The 23617-nt window shown below is 40.0% G+C and overlaps 1 protein-coding gene across 1 annotated transcript in view; it reads left to right on the forward strand.

Annotated features, from left to right (window-relative positions):
- HACD2 (3-hydroxyacyl-CoA dehydratase 2) overlaps positions 1 to 23379 on the forward strand; it is an 88951-nt gene extending 65572 nt beyond the window's left edge. Inside the window, exons 5-7 of the mRNA XM_061167000.1 lie at positions 13243 to 13364; positions 15192 to 15370; positions 20094 to 23379. Coding sequence (XP_061022983.1) covers positions 13243 to 13364; positions 15192 to 15370; positions 20094 to 20176 — 384 coding nt within the window. The 3' untranslated portion in view covers positions 20177 to 23379. The remainder of the gene's footprint in view (positions 1 to 13242; positions 13365 to 15191; positions 15371 to 20093) is intronic.
- Positions 23380 to 23617: the final 238 nt, after the last annotated feature.

The raw sequence follows: 23617 nt of genomic DNA on the forward strand, positions 1-23617 counted from the left end.
GCCTTAGTTCTTTTGTAGCCCTTGGAAAACTCCAGTGGAACTCCTTTGTTCAAAATGTATTATACTTTTTCCTTTGATTATTAAGTCAGTTTTGTTTAAAATAAAACATTTTAAACCATGCAAGCCAGTATTACCACTACACCCTACAAGAACATAGCCCCATTTGTCAATTAAGAATTGGCTAGGTTCCAGGCTCAACAAAATCAGGAAATCAGTTTCATTTGTGTTTAATGTTAATCTTTTTCTCTTCTGGCCACTCCTTCTCTTCACCCTTCTCCGTTGGTGACCCTGCCCTACAAACACCCTCACACTTGAAGTTTCACACAGGACTTTCTTTTGCTCTCTTACCCTAAGGGCTATCTCTGGCATCCTTCGTTCCCATTTCTCAATTCTGGCATGAGGGGGAGCAGTTACATCAGACAAACTCCCTGGAAGACAGCACAGTTATCTTCATTTGGGAGGGTGTCACGCAGGGCAGGAAGGGCTAGGGCCTGACCTGTCAGCTCCAAGGGTAAGTGTCTCACTGTTAGGAGGTTCTTCTGGGACCCAAAGCCAGACCTGCCTGCCTGCCTAGTCCAGACTGCCCCGCACATGCCCGAGCCCTTCAGGCTGAGCAGTGTTGTCCTCTTCCTTTCCTTCTGCCCCAGAACTTCCAGATTTCTGGTGTCCCCAAGATTCAGTTAGTCTTTTCAAATATTATGCTAAAACCCTTCTACCCCCATTTGACTGATGTTCTGGATGTGTCAGTGGTGTCTCCTACTTTCCTCCTATTTTTGATAATGAAGTTCTAACAAAGAAGCTTGTTGTTGGAATTCATTCAGGCATAAGACGTTTTCACACTATTGGGTAGTATCTTAACATGTAATTGCTGCTACTTACAAACAGTAGGAAACCTTTTTAGAGCCAAATCTGGATACGTGAAGTCCTGAGATTCACAAAGATGTTTGACTCTTGGCACGGGAAGCTGTCATGAAAAAGGAATGAGTGAAAAAAGAAAAAAAAAAAAATGTTTCCTTGCATGTCAAGTACTGGTTTCCCAGAGAAACAACTGAGATGATATTTACAGTGAGATTTACCATGAGAGCCTCAGTGGTTTCAGCTCTGGTTATATGTTCAGCTTAAGTTGAAGAATGACTCAGGGAAGTAAGCCTGTTATTTGAGCTATGCTGTCAAGTTGTACTGTCAGTGGAGAGTTACAGTAAGTGAATTCTGACACTAAAACCAGTTTTCATCCATGATTTGAGAGTAAAGTGAATTGAGATGTTTATTTCAAGCCAAAAAGGGTAATTTTTTGGTCCTGTATAGTGATAGAAGCATGTTGGTTACGAACATTTTTCTTTTGAATATTTCTTCTATTTTGGGACTGTCCATAGGAATTTTTAGCAATGAAAAAAATGTTCTGTGCCTCTGCTGTTCAACATAGTAGCTCCTAGTTGTATGTGTGCACATATTGAACCCTTGAAATAACCTCTGAGTGACTAAAGAACTGAATTTTAATGTAATTTAATTTTAAATAGCCACATGTGATTGGAGGTTACTGCATTGGACAGTGTAGCTGTAGTTATTCAGTGTAATATTATTGGGTTGGCCAGAAAGTTCATTCGAGTTTTTCTGTAACATCTTATGGAAAAACTCAAACTTTTTGGCCAACACAGTATTTACCATTCTCTTTATTTCAGTCAATTAGGTTTTCATATATTTTATCTCATGTGCAAGATTGTATGATTTAAAAGAAAAAAAACATGTAGCCACAGGAAATTTATATGACATACTTGGTATGCTGTGTTCTTTAAATCCAGGAATTCTTTTAGTACTCTAAATTAAACTCTTTTAAAAATCCTGATTGCAGGTGTGGGAAACTGTGTGGTATTCTCATCTGTTGCAAAGATAGCAGTTCGTTAACTGGTGAGGCAGGAGGCCATACAGATTCCACCTTTCAGAGACCTGGAGTTTGGCCTTTGCAGTGGAGTGACCATGATACCATGTCCCACGTTTGGCTTTGCTGAAAACCGTTTCGTAGACCTTGTCTCTCCTATTTGACTTCAAGGATACCTTAGAAATATAGTCAACGTTATTATCCCCATGAGCTCAAAGGTTCTCACCTCACACTGTAAAAGATGATTGGCATGCTTCGTGAGCATTGCTAAAATATGTCAGCAGAGTCAAGGAAAGTTAAAAATTATTAGCAATAAACTGCTTTTAAACAGGTGTGCTCCACGGTACAATAAGTGGAATTTTTAAAGCATTGATTAATATTCATTTGGAAACTTTTAATATGTAGGAGGAAGAACTATCTCAAATTATCTGCTCCTTTGCCAAAGCGGTCCTTTGTATACTGTTGCTTTTTCAGTATAACTATATTTTCAGCATGAATATGAAATATCAGGTCATTTAAAAATACATAAATTGACAAGAATACCAGTGCATTCAGTCTCTTGGCAGTTGACTTGCACAGTGAATGCAGCAGGTAACTGGTCTTGGTGGGAACCTTGAAGACAACAGGGGAACCTGAAGATATCCCCATTCCTTTGCTTCCATGAAGTACATATGAAGTCTATTTCCATGGCTTCCAGGAGGAGGATTCAATAACCTTTTTTACCTACCCATGTCAAGAAGCCCTGTATAGTCAGGAAGCTCTCGTTAAAAGCCGTGATGCATCACAGATAAAATTAAGCATATTACTAAGTCGTCTGCATTTTCCAGAGAATGGAGCCCTTTCAAGTCTGAAGTGAAACCCTGGTGCACTTCGGGAATTTGTAAGACGTGACTTGATATCCACATGTGGATGTGTGTGGAAGCATGCTGAGGGTATGCCTGCATTTGAAAGGGAGGGGGGAGACTAATTATTAGGCTTGATGCATTAAAGATTTTTAACTTATCTTTCCTTTAAATTGCCGTCAAAAACATTTGTTTTTAACAGGATGAGTTTTGGTATCTTCTCCCCTTTACTATATTTTGCTCTGATAAAAGTATTACCAGGATAACTGAAAACCTGATAATTGTGCCTCTCTTTTGCCTTCTGCATTGGTGCTGTCTTGTTAAGACAAGTTTAAGGACTCTTTCATTGAGGTCAGTGTTTCAAAGCAGTATATGTTGAGAGCCTCAAGTGTAAACACTAATCAAATTAACCAAGTTTTTATATACTAAATACTGTTTTTTAATTTTAGAGTTTTTCAAATAGTCATGTTAACATTTATGTAGCATCTTGCCATCAGTAGCAGAGCTTATCAACTGGTATCAGATGTCTGTCCCCCAGGTGGGTGTTAAAAGAAATTTCAAGAAAAATATGATAACTGGAATGTCTACATCACCTCAGAACAAAGGTGGTACTCACCTCAGCTAGTAATTGGCAAATTGATCTAGTGTTATGCAGTCACCTTTTTTTTTTTTTTAAGAAAAAAGCAGAAATACAGATTTTTTAATGTGAAATCTCTCAACTTAAAAAACTGGCTCAAATATTTTCTAAAGCACTGTACAAACTCAAAACAAAGTGTTTGTGATCCAGGCTTATGGGCCATTTTTTTTTTTCCTTTTTTTGGGCCATTGTTTTAATATTTATATTTCAAGAGATGATACTCAAAGCCTTTGTTTTTATTTTCTGTCTTACATTTTTGCAATTATTAAACCATCATAGAACAAAAGAACCATGATATTTCACAGTGTATATTGCTCATTTCATGTTCTTTTGACCATGTCAGTTACACTTCTGACAGTGATCTATCCTGTCCCCTCTAGAGTGTTGGGTAGGTACACTGGGATGATGCATTTAGAGGTCTGGGGGCAGACTGTGGGGTGACTGCCCCAGTTCTCCCCATGAGACCACAGTAACCTACTGCTGGGCATATTGATCTCAGGCTGTCTTGGCAATAGTTAAAGGACTGTTGCTTCATAGAATACTTAGGCTGTATTGGATATGTATGATCAAGGTGGAACTAATTAATAACTGTTTTCTGATACAGTCCTTATACTTGAGTTTTGTTGAAGGTAATAGTTCCATGAAAACTGTTAATAACATGCTATTTGGAATTGAGAGAATCAAACTGAACTTAGGAAGAACATTGGGAAAGGCTAGCAGCTGGTGAGATCCTTAAACATCCCAGATTTGGTCCAGGCTAATGCTTTAACACTTAACAGAAAACACAATGACAAAGCAAAATATTATTTTAGTAATTAAGCCTAAGAGGCAGCCACCAGCCTGTACTGGATCCCAGCAGTGACTAGCATAGATAGTAGAAACTTAATAAATATTTGTTGAATTGAATTTTCCATTCATGGAATAAAAATAATAACTGCTATTTATGAATGGCTAGCACTTTACTAAGCTCTTGATAGGTTTTTCTAACCTCACGTGAACCCATGCAAAGGCAAATATGTTGCCTCAGTTTCCATATGAGGATGTTGAAGCTGGGAAAGGATAAGAACGTGCAGCCTGGAAGCCTGGAGGTCCGTTTGCTTCCAGAGTTGCAGTGATTGAGAAGAGGCTAGTTGTGGGAAATTGCCATTCTTTCTTCATATTTCCCGGGAAATGGGCTGAGCAGGTAGTAGCATTAAAGTTGGACTAATGGGAACATTTTATCATTCAGACCTGCATGTCTGATTTTGTCATAAATGCAGAATTGATCGTGCATTGCTTATTTACCGCATGCTTATACAGTTTTCTCATTGCATGTTCAGAAAAGTTAATTTCATGACCAAGACTTGTTTCGGTAAGCCAAAACATTTAACTAGGCCATCATCCATATTAAAGAGTAGTTCTCAGTTACTGTTAATCAGCCCCTCTTGTCATTGTAGGTTAAGAAAAATCTATGTAGTTGCATATTTTTCTCTCCTTTAAAAGGGAAGTATATTAATATAGCTCACATTTTTCCATATAAAAGGAGTATTGTTTTCTGGTTTGTTTACTGTGTATCCTATCATAGGTTTTTATTTTATTTTTTAATTGAAGGATAGTTGCTTTACAGAATTTTGTGGTTTTCTGTCGTACATCAACAAGAATGAGCCATAAGTACACTCCTGTCCCCTCCCTCCGGGGTCTCCCTCCCCTCCCCACCCTCCCAGATTGTCGTAGAGCTCCTATCTGAGTTCCGAATCACACAGCAAATTCCCATGGCTGTCTATTTTACATACAGTGTTGTAATTTCCACGTTACTCTCTCCATGCATCTCACCCTCTGCCTCGTCCCCTCCCCCGTAAACGTTAAATCATGGGTAGTTTACACAGAGAGTTGCCATGTGAAAAGACCAACACTTACCCAGACATCTTTTTTTTTAACCACCACACGTCAGTATTTATTACATTTCAATTTCTTATCAAGGAGGACATTCCTTTTAAGTAGATAACTAGATGAGTTACATTTTTGTTCAAAAAAACTTAATAAAGTTATGGAAAGGACCAGGATTGTCGTCAGAACTGTCCTGTGCCCCAGCCCAAACATTCTGCTGACGTCACCCTCAAGGCAGTAGCTCTGTGACCTCACTCTCCCAGGGGCCCAGCCCTCCTCACCCAAGGCTATTGCAGCCAAGGCAGAGAACATGCAGGCCAGGCTGCAGACAGGCCAGCAAATACTTATTCAATACCTTCTCTGCTCTGGTATCGTCTCAGCACTAGGGATGCATGGAAAAGAGAAATCACAGGTGCTGCCTTCACAGGGCTTGCTCGGGAGCAGGGTCAAGCAGTGCCTTAGAGTGGGTTAACTGACACGGCAGGAAAGACAGGCTGCTGGCACCACGTGTCACACTCCAGCTGCCCAGCTGAGGGCTATACCAGCCTGGTCCAGCTCCTGAGGAGCTGTTCCAGTCTCCCAGGCCCACTTGTTCCTCCTCATTGGGTGGTCCTGAAGGTACAATCCGGTGATACATATAAAGCATTTAGAACAGTGCCTGGCACTTAGTAGGTGCTCAGTAAATGTTAGTTACATATTAGCTATAATGTAACCTTATCTTTTCCCAAACTTTCAGTGACAATTTTTTGTATAACTGTATTGAATTCTTCTCTGTGTCCTGAAGCAGAGATATAATTGACTTTTAAAACAGAGATATAATTGACTGTTCACATAGGAATGAATTCTTTATACTTATTAAAATAGTTTCACAGTTAGCTGGTGAAGATTTATACATAATTACTTTTACCATATTTAAGGGATAATTAGCCCTGCTAATGGGAGTTATCATTATCTTAATCATCATTATTATCCTAATCTAAAGCATTTATTGAAAATCTCATTTTGCCTTTTAAGTAAGCTAACCCCTTTTTCAAAGGGAGTTTTTGGACCTGCCCTTGGGGTACTTACAGTATAAGACAGTAGTAATTCGGATGCCTGTTTAGCCTCAGCATTAAATCTGTTGTTCCATCTCAAATGTGCTTTTATTGATAGTTTTTGTTATAAATGTTCTTACATCTTCTTTTATGGTTATGTAGCCCGCCTCTTCCAGCAGATTTAGATTCTTCATATCAAAGGCAATTTATAGAAACCAGGTGATATTGTTTGCTTCTAACTATGTCCCCAGAGTGGTTAATACTTAATACTCAGGTGATGTTTTAAAATAATTTATTTGGAAATCATTTCAGGTTTACAGAAAGTTTAAATTAGAACAGTACAAAAGACTCTCATATTTCCTTCATTCAGATTTTCCAGCTATTGACATTTTACTACATTTGTTCCATCATCTATTCCTCTGTATTTGCATGTCGTTTTTTTCCTGAACCTTGAGAGCAAGCTGTACATGATGTCCTGTCCCCCCTAAATACTCAAGTGCATGTTTCAGACACTCTTCTACATCACCTGCATACAACCCCCCAATATGGCAGCCAAAACTGATAACATATACCGTCCTACCCCCAGACTTCACTCAGAATTCACCAACAGTCTAAACAGTGTCCTTTTTTTCCCTTTGTGGATGGCAAGTTTGGCCTTGGAGTACAGGAAATAGAGGAAAACAATAGAATGGGAAACATCAGAGATCTCTTCAAGAAAATTGGAGAGATCAGGGAAACACTTCATGTGAGAATTGGCACTTTATTAAGGACAGAAATGGTAAGAACCTAATAGAAACAGAAGAGGTGGCAAGAATACACAGAAGAACTATACAAAAAAGGTCTTAATGACCCAGACAACGACGAAGGTATGGTCACTCACCTAGAGCTGCACTTCCTGGAGTGTGAAGTCAAGTAGGCCTTAGGAAGCATTACTATGAACAAAGCTAGTGGACATGATGGAATTCCAGCTGAGCTATTTCAGATCCTAAAAGATGATGCTGTTAAAGTGCTATACTCAATATGTCAGCAAACTTGGAAAACTCAGCAGTGGCCACAGGACTGGGAACAGTCAGTTTTCATTCCAATCCCAAAGAAGGGCAATGCCAAAGAATGTTCACACTGCCACACAATTGCACTCATGTCACATGCTAAGGTTATGCTCAAAATCCTTCAAGCTAGGCTTTAGCAATATGTGAATTGAGAACTTCCAAATGTACAAGCTGGGTTTCCAAGAGGCAGCAGAACCAGAGGTCAAGTTGCCAACATTAACTGGATCATGGAGAAAGCAAGGGAATTCCAGAAAAACATCTGCTTCATTGACTATGCTAAAGCCTTTGACTCTGTGGATCATAGCAAACTATGGAAAAATTTTTAAGAGATGGGAATACCAGACCACCTTACCTGTCTCTCAGGAAACCTGTATATGGATCAAGAAGCAACAGAAACTTAAATGGAACATGGAATGACTGACTGGTTCAAAATTGGGAAAGGAATATGTCAAGGCTGCATATTGTCACCCTGTTTGTTCAACTTATATGCAGAGTACATCATGCGAAATACCAGGCTGAATGAATCACAAGCTGAAATCAAGATTGCCAGGAGAAATATCAGCAACCTTAAATATGCAGATGATACCACTCTAATGGCAGAAAGTAAAAAGAAACTAAAGAGCTTCTTGATGAGGGTAAAAGAGGAGAGTGAAAAACCTGGGTTGAAACTCAACGTTAAAAAAAACTAAGGTCCCATCACTGCATGGCAAATAGAAGGAGAAAATGGAAGCAGTGATACATATTATTTTCTTGGGCTCCAAAGTCAGAGGACAGTGACTGCAGACATGAAATTAAAAGACGCTTACTCCTTGGAAGAAAAGCTATGACAAATCTAGAATAGTGTTAAAAAGCAGAGATCTCATTTTGTGGTCAAAGCTATGGTTTTTCCAGTAGTCATGTACAGATGTGAGAGCTGGGCCATAATGAAGGCTGAGCACTGAAGAATTAATGCTTTCACACTGTGGTGGTGGAGAAGACTCTTGAGAGTCCCTTGGACTGCAAGGAGATCAAGCCAGTCAATCTTAAAGGAAATCAACCCTGGAAATTCACTGGAAGGACTGATGCTGAAGCTCCAAAACTTTGACCACATGATCTGAAGAGGCCAACTCATTGGAAAAGACCCTGATGCTGGGAAAGATGAAAGGCAAAAGGAGAAGACAGAGGATGAGATGATTAGATATAATCACCAACTCAATGGGCATGAATTTGAGCAAACTCCAGGAGATAGTGGAGGACAGAGGAGCCCGATGTGCTACAGTCCACGGGGTCAGAGTTGAGTACAACATAGCAACTTAACAGCAACAACATATACATATATGTATACTCATACACATGTACATCTAACAGTATATCATTGTGTATAAATGTGTGTAAATATATATTCAATGTATAGTTTATATATGTATATAAGTATATAAATCTGTGTTATAAAATCATGGGCTTGTACCAGTTCCTCCAATTACAATCCAACACCATGGTATTCTTTCTAGAGTTCTCCCTTCCATGTTTGTAAATACCTGTCCCAATGGCAAGAAGTCCATTTTTTGAACTGTATTGTTTTATTTACTCGGTTTACTTATTTACAACATGTAGCTGATTTTCCAGCCACACTAGCCATGTCTTTAGCCTGCCACCTGTGTCTCTCCCTCACCTCCTCATCCTCAACTGCAAGAGGGATATTCTCCCCATAGCAGCAGGGTTGTGTGTGTGTGTCTGAACCCCGGGAAGACAAGTCAGAACTGTTCAGAGCTTGGGGGCACAGGCCGGGTTCAACATCTGTAAACCTCACTTTTCCCATCTGTAAAATGGGGGTTCGAAGAGGTAATATATGTTCAAAAGTGCTTGGCATATAGTATGAATTGAGTTATACTATTATTCAATTATACTATTATGTATAATTATTTTTACTGCTATTGTCATCATAATTATTAAAAAGATTATTTCCCCCAAAGTTAAAAATGGGCAAAAGACATTTCTCAAAAGAAGATACACAGATGACTGATAAGCACATGAAAAAATGCATATCAAAACTACAATGAGATGCCACTTTGTACTCATTAGGATGGTTACTGTCAGGAAAAAAAAGGAAAATAGCAAAATGGTGGTAAACACCTGAAGAAATTGGAACCTTTTTGCACTGTTGGTAGGAATGTAAAATGATGTAGCCAGTGTGGAAAACAGTTCGGCAGTTCTTCAAAAAGCTAAACATAGTACTGTATGATCTAACAATTCTACTTCTAGGCATACCCAACAGAATTGAAAAAACAGGTGCTCAAATAGATATGTGTACACTCATGTTCATAGCAGCAGCCAGAAGGTGGAAGCAATGCAAATGTCCATCAGTAATTGAATCATTAAACAAAATGTGGTATTTACATACAATATAATATTCAGCCTTTAAAAGGACGGCAATTCTGATAGATGCTTCAACAGGGATGAACTTTGAAAACATTACACTCAGTGAAATAAGCCAGATGCAGAAGGAAACATAGTATCATTCCATTTAATTGAGGTACCTGGAATGAACAAGGAAAAGGGTCCTCACAAGGAAGCAACATGGTGGCACCCTGCTCTTGGACTTGTAAAACTGTGAGAAAACACTTTTCTGCTGTTTGAGCCACCCAGACTATGGTGTTTTTTTATGGCAGCCAGAGGAGAAACATAAACATTCTCTTCACAAATGAAAGGGATATCAAGAAGAGAGAAGCCTTACCAGAAGGCTTGATCAGGGGATTTCTTTGAAATAACCAGAGTGGTGAGCGGTAGGTTCCAAAAGGCTAAGAAGAATAGAGTTTCTTCATAGAGATTTTCTTGTGTGGCACCATCTGTTTTTCTTTGAATGTAATAAAAATGACAGCTTTTCATGTACTGATACTCCCCGAGCCTTGAAGTCCAACATATGATGCTGTTTGTGTATAAAGGTTTTTCTCTTGTGCCCATTTGTTTCTCAAGCTTGAATTTCTGTGTAAACTCCCTTGGCTAATTTACACAAGCCACCCACTCCCCATGCCTCCTCTCTCACTGTAGAGCAGGGGGCTGAAATCTGCCGTCTGCAGTGTGGAGGGTCCAACACACAGCTCACTACCCCAAGCAAAGGAAGATTTCCTGGATGACGTGGTTGCCCCATGCCCACGCCCTCATTTGTGCCATGAGTGTGGGCATGCAGCTTTGAAACATGGCTTTAAAACATTTTTGGTCAACCTAGCCCAAACTGCTCATTTTTACTCATTAACTCATTTTAACTCATTCCATTCTACCCCTATTTTGTGTTACTGGATAGTTATCTGCAAATTGATAAGCTTGATCTCTGACTTTACACGAGCCCCTTCTTAATAACATGTTGTACTTCCTGTAGATCTGAAGATATCATTTGTACAAAATGGTCATTTTCCCTATCCTTAGGCTTTTTAAAATTATGACATGGTCTTCACAGCTGGGTTCTGGAAACAGACTGTTTTCACATTCATCCTGAGTCTGAGTTTGTTGCAGTCCTTTTGGTCTAACTGAGGGTGTGTGTGAATCAAATACCTTCTAGACTGGATCAGAGCAGAAGGCTGGGGGGGCCTGCTTGTCTGCTTTTCCCTATTTGAAAGCCTCCAAGACTACACAGAAACTAGTATCAGGTATCAAAGCGCAGGCAGCTGATTAGGATTGAATTGTTTTGCTCCACAAATATCTATTGAGCTCCTACTTGTGAAAAGCTCAAAGTGCTTTTGGGAATCAAAAAATGAATAAAACACGCTTCCTGCTTTCAAGACTATTACAATGCAAAATATTAGAGAAGAACCTCTATTATAACCCAAAGATCTTTGAGGAAGGCTTTCAACCCATAGCTGTAAAAATATATCTCCTTAAGATGAGGATTACAAAGTATATAAAAAAAAGCAAAGTGTGCTTTGAAATTATATTTTGGTATAGATGGGTTTTAAGCAAGGATTTGTGGACAGACTGAAAAATCAAACATGAAAGCTTTAAAGGAGTTTAGCTTTTGCTTTACTTTGGCTAATATAGGAGCACCAGGAAAACAGAAGTATTCTCACTCTTGACAGTATAAAATTCTTATTATTTTTAGAGAATAGTAACTGTGGATTTATAAAGTTCTTTGTCAGAACAATTTAGTTAATAGGTATGTAAATGACTGCTTATTTCATTGTGTAGGCAGATCCCTCCATGTTCACTTTCTGAGGAAGAATTAAGTGCTCAATAACATTCCAAATGCAGAGAAGCAAAAGTTAAGGTTAGAATGCCATACCTTTGTTATATTAGATGTTAGGAGTAAGACATTTAATGTCTTACATTGTAAATGATATTTGTTTGGTTTGCTCGGTGGAATTTCTTATTTACATACAACTCTAACTGCCCTTTTTGGATGTAAGAAAATATAAGTGAATTGAGGTGCAAGGTTGTTTCTTATTCTTACTATTGGTTTTCAAGCGTGAAGGATCATCATAAACTTAGCTGGAGTGGGAACGCTGGGTGTGCTGAAAGTTAATACCACAGTAATAAATTTTCATGCAAGATTTGCAATCTGAGGCATATCATGAGAACATCCCCTAAAATGAAAATACCTAAGAAGTCAGTGAGAGACTTTATTTTGGGGGACTCCAAAATCAATGCAGATGGTGACTGCAGCCATGAAATTAAAAGATGCTCCTTGGAAGAAAAGCTATGACCAACCTAGACAGAGACATTACTTTGCTGACAAAGGTCCATCTAGTCAAAGCTATGGTTTTTCCAGTAGTCATGTGTGGATGTGAGAGTTGGACTATAAAGAAAGCTGAGAACTGAAGAACTGATGCTTTTGAATTGGTGCTGGAGAAGACTCTTAAGAGTCCTTGGACTGCAGAGATCAAACCAGTCAATCCTAAAGGAAATCAATCAGTCCTGAATATTCATTGGAGGGACTGATGCTGAAGCTGAAACTCCAGTACTTTGGCCACCTGATCTGAAGAACTGACTCATTGAAAAAGACCCTGATACTAGGAAAGATTGAAGGCTTGAGGAGAAGGGGACAACAGAGGATGAGATGGTTGGATGGCATCACCGACTTGATGGCCATGAGTTTGAGTAAGCTCTGGGAGTTGGTGATGGACAGGGAAGCCCGGCATGCTGCAGTCCATGGGGTCGCAAAGAGTCAGACACAGCTAAGCTGCTGAACTGACTGACTAAGGAGCCTTATTAGAAGCATATTGGTTTTTCAGCATGAAAACAACTTCAGAGGAGGCTGAGAATCCCAAAGTTCTTCTGGCTTTTGCCACCTCCTGTGATCAGCATGGAAGCCTCTGTGATCCTTGAGTTAAACCAGGCTCATCTGGGATCAGAAGTCACCAGTGGGAGAGAATAAATGGGCTTGCCTCTCCAGCCTCCCCCACATGAATTTATCCTGCCCAGGGAATTAGCTTCATCCTCAGTTGTGTTTTTATCATTATGTTGCCCTTCTCTGAAATTTCGTTGGATTCTAAGTTGTCATGGAAATCAAATTAAATTTTTATTAATGGAACCCAAGCTTTTCACCAGTTCACCTTTCTACTGTATTGCCTAAGCATTCTTGGCTCCCACAACACCGGTTCACATTCTCCACATCATGTCAGCAAGCAAACACGCAGAAACTCACTCATCGTATTTGTTTCTCCCTGTGGGCTCCAGCTCATGTAATTCCCCCTCCCTGTCTCTCTTACTCGTCAGCAAGCCAAGTCTCTTCTCACTTGCCCCTCGTCCCTTGGCTCTGCAGTTGTTGTCATAGACATGTCTGTATTCTTCATGTGGCCAACTCTTTCTGTGCCATGCTGTGGGCCCTGAGGCTACAGACCAGGAGCTGTGTTGACTTCAGCCCCACCAACTCAGCAAGGGGGAAAGGACTCAGCTCTCCACACTGTGAGTGCTTCTTTGGTAAAATGTTTTATGTGTTTGCTTTTTCCTTTGTCTTCTTTTCCTACAGGTCCAGAGTGAAGACAGTGTCCTCCTGTTTGTTATTGCCTGGACAATCACAGAAATTATCCGTTACTCCTTTTATACATTCAGTCTATTAAACCATCTGCCTTACCTCATCAAATGGGCCAGGTAAAGAAGTACAGGAATGAAGGCTAACTTTTGAAGTGTTCTATCACTGTACTGTTTCTCTATTGCCTAAATACTATTTTTTATTTCTAAAATTTGTGTGAGATAGGGGTTGGATAAAATTCTGCTCTGTGGATTTCATCAGGACAAGTGACTATGTAACTGTGATTTATAAAAACATTTTTAAATTTTTTATCTCTACTTAAGTGATTTATTTGGGATCAATTCTCTCAGTTAAATTATTCAATAGAGATTTGATATAGCATCCCTTTTTTGTCCACAGAAAACTTTACTGATGAGCTTCTGCCATTATGATGGTTTTTTGGGACCAAGTCCAATTCCCGTCTCAATTTTTCCAACACAGTAATTCTTAAATTACTCTTTAATTAATAACATATGTTACAGGGCACTTTTAGCATATTATCGGTTTAGTTTGCTTTGATTATTTTTAGCAGTAGTATTTGTTATGAATTTGGTGAATTTCTGATCATTCATCTGATTATCTGAACTAACCTGTGACACAGTTGTGAGCAACTTTCTGAGTTAGAAAAGACTACAGGAATGAGTGACAAAGCCAAAGGATCAAAATTGTCCTTCGGGCCAAAGTGCCTCATTTCATAAAATGAAAACGGTGGTTCCTAGACAATTTATGAGTTTAATGATTAAACGGAGACGTAAACCAAATGCTTCCAAAGCATGTGAACTTCTTTTTCTTTTCTCCACCACCCCCCCCCCCCCCGTAAACATTTGTATTAGGAAAGGAGGAGAATGGGAAAAGTATAGCAGTTTCTAACCAAGTTGGGCAGCAAAGCTAATAGAAAAATAGAAAGCCATCTATCCTAGTTATAGGGCAAGTTTATTAACCAAACTCTGGTTTTAGTATTAGAGAAAGATTCCTTTGTCCGCTGTCTTCTGTGGCCCTTGGAAGAGGCGTGCTTTTCCACCCTCCTCCTGAGAATGGCTGAAGGTGACAGTGGAGAACATATCTTTCTTTCATCAGCATATTTCCTGTATGCAGAGGTTTAGAGCCCAGTATTTACTGTCAGCCACAAACAGCCAAAGGCTTTTTAAACATGAGCTGATGATTTGTTTAGCAAATCATGGCTTCCAGTTAGTTCCATAGGGTGAGTCTCTCCAAAATTCTTTTTAAAACATGAGAAATTCCTTTTTAAAGTGAAGAAAATTGTGTAGAGTCACCCATGTGATAGTAATTGGGTTTTTTGGGGGGGAGGGGGACTGGAAAGTTACATCATGACCAAGGCTATCATAAAATTTTTAATATTTTTTAAACTTAGCATGTATTTTATTTTTCACAGTAGCGTGTACAGGCTTTTGAAAACTTAGCAGTATACACACATTGGATATGCTGCTTTTTTCAGTCCACAGACCAGAATTGGTGTGCATTGTGGGGATTCTTAGACACCATGTTTCAATACCTTCCCCCCAAAACCCGCACCCACCTATGAGGCAGGACCCTTCAGTATGAATCATGACTCCATGCCCCTACTTTACCAGTATTTGACATCATCTCAGTTATTTTAGGGGGTTGTTTTGAAGAGTTGTTTATTTAGTCAGGCCAGATTTTGAGGCTGACCAAATACATTTTATTTTAGAACATTCAGAAACATACCTGCTTTGGCCCTTTTCAAAAACTGGCTTGTAAAACCTGAATTTTAAGCAGTGGGTAAACAGGAAAGTGTATAAACAATAGCTTTCTACAAGACCAGTACTGATTACTTATAATCAGTACTGGTTGTAGGGGTGGGAGGATGCATCTTTCTACTGAAGCTGGCTTCAAACCTCAGTAATGAATATTTTGTTTTGTTTTAGGTACACACTCTTCATTGTGCTGTACCCAATGGGAGTGTCGGGAGAATTGCTCACAATATATGCCGCTTTGCCCTTTGTCAGACAGGCTGGCCTGTATTCCATCAGTTTACCTAACAAATACAATTTCTCCTTTGATTATTATGCATTCCTAATTCTGATAATGATCTCTTACATTCCAAGTAAGTAGATATTTATGCATATATTTACTTATGTTTTAAAAATCGGCTCAACAATAGCTAGAGTTAAATGCCTTTGGTTGTTTTTATACCATAAATCTAATTTATCGGGGACGCTTTGGTTTTCATTGAAGCTGACTGTCAGAAAGAATTTTCTCTGGTAGTAACTGAATAAAGATGAATTCCTCTCAGCTGCTAAAGTGCAGTCCTTAGTGTGTATGTTTGAAACAGTGAATGCCAGGATAGGTTAACTGTCTATTGGAGGAAAGTACTGAATAGAAAGCAAAAAAAAAAGCCATTAGAGACCTTACCTTGACTTTTTCTGTCTCTTAAAAGCTGCTTGTTATGGTATTTGAAAAACACTGTAGAGAGAGCTTTACACTTTTGCTATATCAAAATAGACATTACTTCACTTTTAAGGAATTGGTAGTTGACTAGAAACAAATAAAATAAAAACTAGATTAATAGATTGATTTTTTCTTTATTTCTTATTTTCTTTTTTGGAAATAAACACTTAAAGCCATCCGAACAGGACATAGCATTCTGTTCAGGATGGTTTCCGATTATTTTAATAGTCCTGCTGAAGGTTTAAATATATAGATATTCAAATCTGCCTACCAGCACATTAACAGAGAGAAAAGGCCATGTTTGAGGCTTCTCTGAAGTGAGTCGTGTTTGCTGAGGATAAAGAGTTGTTTACTCCTTTTCTTAATTTTTGATGTTCAGTTTCTATCCTATAATTGATTTCCACATATCCAAGAGTCATGTTTTACCCAAGGCCATGTAAACTGAATGCTTCTTCTCCCTTAGCTACTTCCATTGGCATTATGACTCTGAATCTTATTTTAGGCTGTAAGATGCTGTATTCTCCCCTAAACCTCAGGTTAAATTCAGACTGGAAGGTTGGATTTTTCTTCAGCCCACACCATTAACTGAATGAATCATCCTAACAATCACAGGTGACAAGCTGTGTCCCCTTGTGGAAAATTGCATTTCATACATTTTGAGGAAAAAAACGACATCCCAGTTTCTTATGAACATTTATCTTGGAGAAGTTCTTGGATGCACTTCTGCTTTATGATTCCTTTTATACCCTTTAGTAGCAATCAAGTCCTCCTCTCTGTTGCTGGAACCAGGGTGGCTAAAGGCCATCTCTCTCCAAATGTAAAAGGTAGTTGATTTTCAAACAAAAGATAAATATGGAAGAGTGTAAAAATTTAAGTAGTGAGAATTAACTTAGAGCTTTCACCTTTCCGATTTTGTCCCCCTGGAGTTTCATTTCCAGTCTCTAGAGCAACAATTCCTAACTGTAGTTTTGCCACACCCAGGCTAACCAGTATTATCCTGACGAGCACCACAAAATTTATTTAAATTCAGCATAAGTCTGTAAATGGAGATAAATGCTGTGTTGGATAACTGGGAACGGGGCCAGGAGACTATCATGAAATCAAACCAGTAACAAAGTGCTGCCCCATTAGTGGAAACCTGGGGCCTCTACCTCAGAGTAGCTGCAAGGTTTCCAGTCTGTTGCAGGTGGGACTGTATTCCAGGAACAGTTCTCCGGGCAACTCAAGTCACTCTGCACCTCCTAGTCTCTTTGTGCTATGGGGGCCAACCAGCGCCAACCTTTTGCCTCTGCCTGCTGACCTCTCAGTAGAGAAGGGGCCTGGTCAAGCACAGGATGATAGGATTCCTGAAGGAAAACAAACCCAGTTGTGTGGGATTTTCCTTCCTGGCCTTAGACCCGAGGGTCAGCTGTCTTACAGAGAGTAGGGAGACTCCTCTCAGCCAGCGTCTGCTTTCTGTACCTCAGTGCTTGCCCCTTCTACCATTCTCAGCCTCTTTTTAATGAGAGAACTTGGCTTGGTTAAAGTCCACACTCTCATTTCTAAGGTAGCTTAACTCTTGTAGGACAAAAAAAGGATTCATTTCAAGGACAGAGATTAAAAGGTTCCCTTCAAATCCCTCACTCCCCACCCAGGCTCACGATGGCAGCGCAGACCCTGTCTCCTGCTGCAGATCACTCACGTCTGCTGGCGCACACTCTGCTTCTGGCCTGAGCCAGTGGCCCTGCATGTTTTCAGTAGTTTACGTTGTTAATACTGAGACCAGTTTGTACAGTTCATTCCAGCCAACTGCATGTCTCCAACTTTCCACAACTTTGTATTTATAAGAAGAAAATGCAGAGTCAGGAGAGGTTGCTGTTGCCACGCAGCCTTCTTTACCAAATTTGGATTCCCTTCCACAACTTAGGTTTCTTTCAATCCCCTCTCATGGGAAGTGGATGATGTACATATCTTACAGGAAGCAGCATCTCTTCGTTACGGTCCTGACCCAGATGCATTGTCACACGTGCAGCCCGTGTTGTGCATGGCCTGTGAGCCGCAGCCCTGGGAGTTTTCTCAGATCAGGGTGCTTTGGATTCCCTTTGGGGTGTTCCTCTCCTCTGCTGCAGCTGCAGTATGAGTATGGGCAGTATCTGTTAACATTACCTGACCTCCCCCTTTTGCAAGTTGGTGAAAGTTAGCTGCAGGGCTGGGGGTTTAAAAAAGGCAGAGAGAAATGAGAAACACTGATGGAGGGCAGGGTCACCAAGAAGCAGGGCACTGTCCACATTGTCAGTAACCATAACCACACCTCTGGATTTTTAGAGAAACAGAAGGAACTTGCCCCAAGCAGAGTATTTCCAGTTGCCCTCTGCCTTCAAGTCTTAAGAGCGCCCTTCTCCTTACAGGAAGATGTGCCCAGTGACACCCACCCACCCTCCTACACACCAAGACAGACACATGCACAGCCACCATCTCCATCCTACATGTCCTGAACTATAAGAGCAGAGGCTAGAATTCTGAACAGCCTGTTGTCAGCTTGAGATTTTCAGTGTAGTTAAAAGCAGGCAGCCATGCATCTGAAATTATTTCAGTCACTGTAGTTGGTGAGTAATTGAGATGGAGACAGTGTCCCCCAAGTTCTGGTCACCGGGGAGTCACTGCCAGAGGAGCAGAGAATCTCTAACCCAAGTACTCCCATTTTCCCCATCTCCCCTACACATTTCTTTCTCTCGGGCACTGAGCAACCTCTGGAAAAATGTAACAAAATGAAAGGGCCATATCTGCTCCCCAGTTCTGACCCAGGAGCCTCAGTAGCTGGCAGGCCCTTGCATGAGGATGAAGGTATATTTAGCCATCTTGTTGCCACTAAAGGCCTATTGAATGGCTTTTGGATTGTTGTCCTGTCAGACCCCATGGTCCATAGCCACACTTTGTATGAGTGACGTAATCACAAATGCAGCCAGTGGAAAAGTCCTTAGTGTTCTTTGCTGCAAAGTTTCCCTTTACTAAAGTATATCTATAGAAATGTGACTAGCCTCACATTTTTAAATGATTACAATTAGCATTCCTTATGGTTTAATTATATCCTTACTTCCAGTTTTTAGATTATAGAGCTTGTCAAATTTTCTGGCGTTCATACCAAAATAGTTCTCTCCCTGTTGAATTTTATGCACAAGCTGGGTCTTTGCTGTGAATAACTTCCTGCCTGCAAATAGTGAGTGGAGTGGATGGCAGCGCTGTTCAGCGCCGGAGCCTCCTCTGCAGTTTATCAAATCTGTGTGCACACACCCACTGATGTCTTGGTACTTTGGGAGGATCATTTGACATTTGGCCAACTTGGAACCCATTTGGAAGGAAAGAAACTGTCAGAGAAGAGTTGGCAGTAGTAGAAATCACCTCCCCCCAAACACAGGTTACTGTCTAAAATATAGAGATTGGAGCTATTGAGAAGGGAAGGTGGATGGTGTACGTCCAAGACCAATTCACTGGAATATTTTATGTGGTTTTTGAACCCCCAGTTTACAGTAACCTTGTGAAGGTCAGCTAGGTTAAGCTGCCATCTCCCAGCAGAGACACTGTAGGCATTTGGGGTGGGGCAGTTCTTAGTCACAGAGGACTGGCACAGTGTGGATTTTGGCATTACTGGCCCCTTCCACTGAATGCCAGTAACCTCCCCACTCCACCCCCACTTCCAACTATCCCTGGAGAGGCAGTACCACCCTGTTCAATCGAGAGCCAGTCCTTTTTAAAGTAACTTATGAAATGACCAAGAACAGAATCTCTAGTGTGTAAGGGCCTGCTTTTCATATCCAAGCGTGGCTTAGTGGTGTTCAGATCAAACACCATTCCTCGGTCTTCCCAAAGAACAGCATTTCTCTGAAAGTACCTTTGGGACATCCTCCTGGGTGACAGAGCAGGGGGACAGAGAGGGCGAGACTGAGGGTCAGGAGCACGGAGCCTGGTCCTGACCGTCAGTGATTTGCTGTGAGACCGCAGGCAAATGCCCACCGTCTCTGAGGCTTCCATTCCTCCTCTGTGAACAGGAATAACCCCAGCACTAGAATTCATCCCCTAGTTGTTGGGAAATCAGAGAATAAATGTGAAGATAGCATGAGCTTGTGTAAAGAGTATTATTTGGCAGCTCTGTGGCATCTTGATTGGTAATGCTAATGACAGTAGTATCTGACATTCCAATCCACATTACCCTTCCCCGTCGGCTAAAGCAGGAAAGTGAGTTTCTTTGTGTTTTTCTTTTTTCTCCAAGCCTGTCTTGTTACCATCCTTGGTTGCTGGGAGAGAAGGTGGTCGGAGGCAGAGAGGACCTCAAGTCCATGTGCTTTACATAGAACATGTGGTTTTAAATCATCTCCTTAACCAATTCTTTCTCTTCTTTGCAGTTTTTCCCCAGTTATACTTCCACATGATACACCAGAGAAGAAAGGTCCTTTCTCATACTGAAGAACACAAGAAATTTGAATAGTTCCTTCTTCCTGCACACCCCCAGAAACAAACTTTCCAATGACAAAAAATGCTGCAGACTTTTTCAGTTCCCAATACGTTTCATAGAGAATAAGTAAGAACTATTTTTAAATACTAAAAAAATAAATAAATAAACCAAAATCCAGTGTCATGTGGGCCTGGGATTTTCTAAAAAACAAAACAAAAGCTGTTACATAAAACATCCTGGCCGGTCCATTTCAGCATGCTCTTTCAACCAGAAGTTCCCAATATTTATGGTGGCGCTGGAAAGGGATCTGGCATTTTATATCCTCCTGTTTCCTTCATATGTCTGATAAATAAAAGGTCTGTAACACTAAATACTTGAGCGTTACAGTCTGAGTCATGAAGTTGTGCCCACTGAATGCCCAACTTGGAGCAGTTACGTTTCAGTCTGCAGTGTGTTTCGCATTCCCTCTCAAAGTGCTTGACTGCATGCTGGAAGCCATTTGTTCTCTGGAATGCTCTGAAGTTATGGCTGGGACCTTCCCCTCGTATCTAGTGAATGAATTATACAATGTACATGTCTGTGAAACTTTGGGGTAGTGCCTATAATCAGAAAACAACTAGAACCCTTTTGTTCGTTTTCAATTGAGTCATTACTGCTTGCCTCTACGAAATGTGCTTGAATTTAATAAGTATGTGTATATTGTAGAGAAGCTACCTTAACTGGGGCTCAACCTCAATCCTATTTTAACAAAACTGGACAGTTTTGAGAAAGGGAAAGCTCAGTAGTTAGACAATGACAGGTATCTTTCACAGTACCATTCTCAGAATACCCAGAGTAAGGAGTTTGTCAGGAGCTATTCTTGCTTAGGGACCTGAAGCCAGTCTAGTGCACAGAAGTAGAGAATCTGTTCTTGAAAGCACATGGAAGGTGTTACTCTAGAAATGGAGTTTGGAAAAACAGTTAGGAATGGGTTTATGTACCCTTATTATTTTATTTTCACATTTTTATTCTGCTCTTCTGTTTGTGTACTTTTCCTTATTATGGTGCTATGTAATTTCCACCAAGTTGTAAGTCCAGAGGCAGTGAAATGTTCCAGTTGGGCAGTCATGAACTAAAAGTAGTATCGTCCCCGCATTTTGGAGCAGCCAAGAAATACTTTGGACATATGGACATTGTCTAATTAACGTCGTGTCTACATACTATAATTGCTAAACTGTGCATTTAAGACTTTTCAAGAAAGAGTTGGATGAAAATGTAAAGCCCAAGTTTAGACATGCATTAGATTTTAAATATACAGTGTTCTTTACGGAAACATTTTCCCTTGTTTTAATTGGTTGATCTTTTAAAAGTCTGCTGCCAGGTCGTTTCAGTCGTGTCGGTCTGTGTGCAACCCCACAGACAGCAGCCCACCAGGCTCTGCCGTCCCTGGGATTCTCCAGGCAAGAATACTGGAGTGGGTTGCCATTTCCTTCTCCAATGCATGAAAGTGAGAAGGGAAAGTGAAGTCACTCAGGTCGTGTCCGACTCCTAGCGACCCCATGGACTGCAGCCTACCAGGCTCCTCCATCCATGGGGTTTTCTAGGCAAGAGTACTGGAGTGGGTTGCCATTGCCTTCTCCATTTAAAAGTCTAGCTTACTAGTTTACTGACTGGTTATCAACTAAAGTATAATTGCCAATATTAGAAGGATGTCATAATGGAAAACTTTTAAATGCGTATTTTAATAGAAGCTTGAAACTTAAGATGAAAAATGAGAAAAAATATGCAGCCTGAAATTTAATGCAAGCAGATGTATAATACATTATTTTTGAATTGATCATTAAAATTCTGCTTCTTAAAGGCAGCACTCTTGACTTGGGTGTGGTGAGATTAGAATCTACTCTTTTTGATAAAATATGTGGAAAGATTATTTTTCATGCTTTTTTCTCTTTTTATTTTTCCAAAATGTTTTTCTGCCTTAAAATAGAATCAATTTGGGTTATATTAGCCTTATTACTTGAGTAAGATTTTTTTTCATTTGTGTTTGAAATAGTTATAGAAGATGGGATGAGAAATGCAAGTCTTCCAGGATTGCTGGATTGGGAGTTTTATTCGGGCCTCTCTATTATAATTTGTCACTATTTCTGAAAAACAATCTGTCACAAATAGTGGTCATGCATCAAATTGAACTTTGACAATAAGAACGCAGCGAACAACTCCCTTCTCAAAAAGGGTCTCAACCCCAGTGTGTATTTTTGTCCATCAACATTTAAAATGCTCATTGCAGATAAGTAAGGCATGCACCGTGTCCTTCAGTCACCTCTCTCAGTAACTGGTTTCTTTATCTCTAACGTGAATTCATTTCTTTTTGGAAGTGGTGGTGTTCGTTCATGAACTGAGAACATCTAACCTCACCGGATATCACATCTTCTTGTAAGGTGTGAATGAGGAAGGTGGTGTTTTGGTGGGTATTTTGTCAGACTTAACCACTTTCATTTCCAGGCAGAGTCAAAGGCATCATCTGCCCCCACCCCAACCTGTACCTGATTGGGTGTTTCAGATCCCCCTCTTCGGGGACCACCTTCTGGCAGAGAATTCTTTGAGATACGCAGTAGTGCTGTATTGACACAAGCTGCTAATCTGCATCTTGCTGTGTTCTGTTTGCTAAGGTTGGGGTCATTCATTTAACACGTACTGACTGTTTTCAAAGGCTCTGTGGGGAGTTAGTCATGGAATTAAAGCACATCCCCCTGATGGAAACGTTCCTCTGGAGCAAACTTCCGACAGGAAGGGCTTAGAAGGCGTAGCTTTGAGGCATGTGAAGAGATTATGCCCTCACTTCCACTTGTGTTTTTGGTTATTCATTTATAATAAAAGGTTGGCATTGATGTGGTACAACCTGTAAATTAGTTTCAATTCTGAGTTTCGGATAAAGCATTGTAAGACAAAATCGGTACATACCGTTCCTTTGAAATTCGGGTAAAAAATTATACAACCATATATAAAGTCATTTTTATATTTTTTCTATGTTGTGAAAACCAAAACTGTAATTTTATAAGTCTTTGATTCACTAAAATTATATAATTTAAATGTATTTTTTGTATATTTAGAAATAAGGCGTTCAAAGACTGCTTAACTTTCTATGCATGCATTTGGAAGCTGTTTTTACCTGATAATGTAGTAATAAGTTGTATTCATAAAATACTGATCTGTGTTGCATTTCAAAATAAACTTGTGTATGCTCTGCCTGGATTTGATATCTGACCAGTAAATCTGGTGATTTTTCACAATGAGTTGGCCTGAAAATGGTATTTTAGGATTGTGGGAGTTTCAGTTCCATCATAGATTCCAGCTCTTTCTTAAAGTTTTTAAATCTACTTCGGCTCTTCATAATGGTTCTACATTTAAAGGAAAAGTAGACAAATTATATTAAGAGGTTTCAAAAAAATCATTCTTCCTAGCAGTCAGTCTTCAAGCTTACCTCGCCAGCCTCCA

This window comes from Dama dama, chromosome 19, assembly GCF_033118175.1.
Source record: "Dama dama isolate Ldn47 chromosome 19, ASM3311817v1, whole genome shotgun sequence".
Taxonomy (NCBI): Eukaryota; Metazoa; Chordata; class Mammalia; order Artiodactyla; family Cervidae; genus Dama; species Dama dama.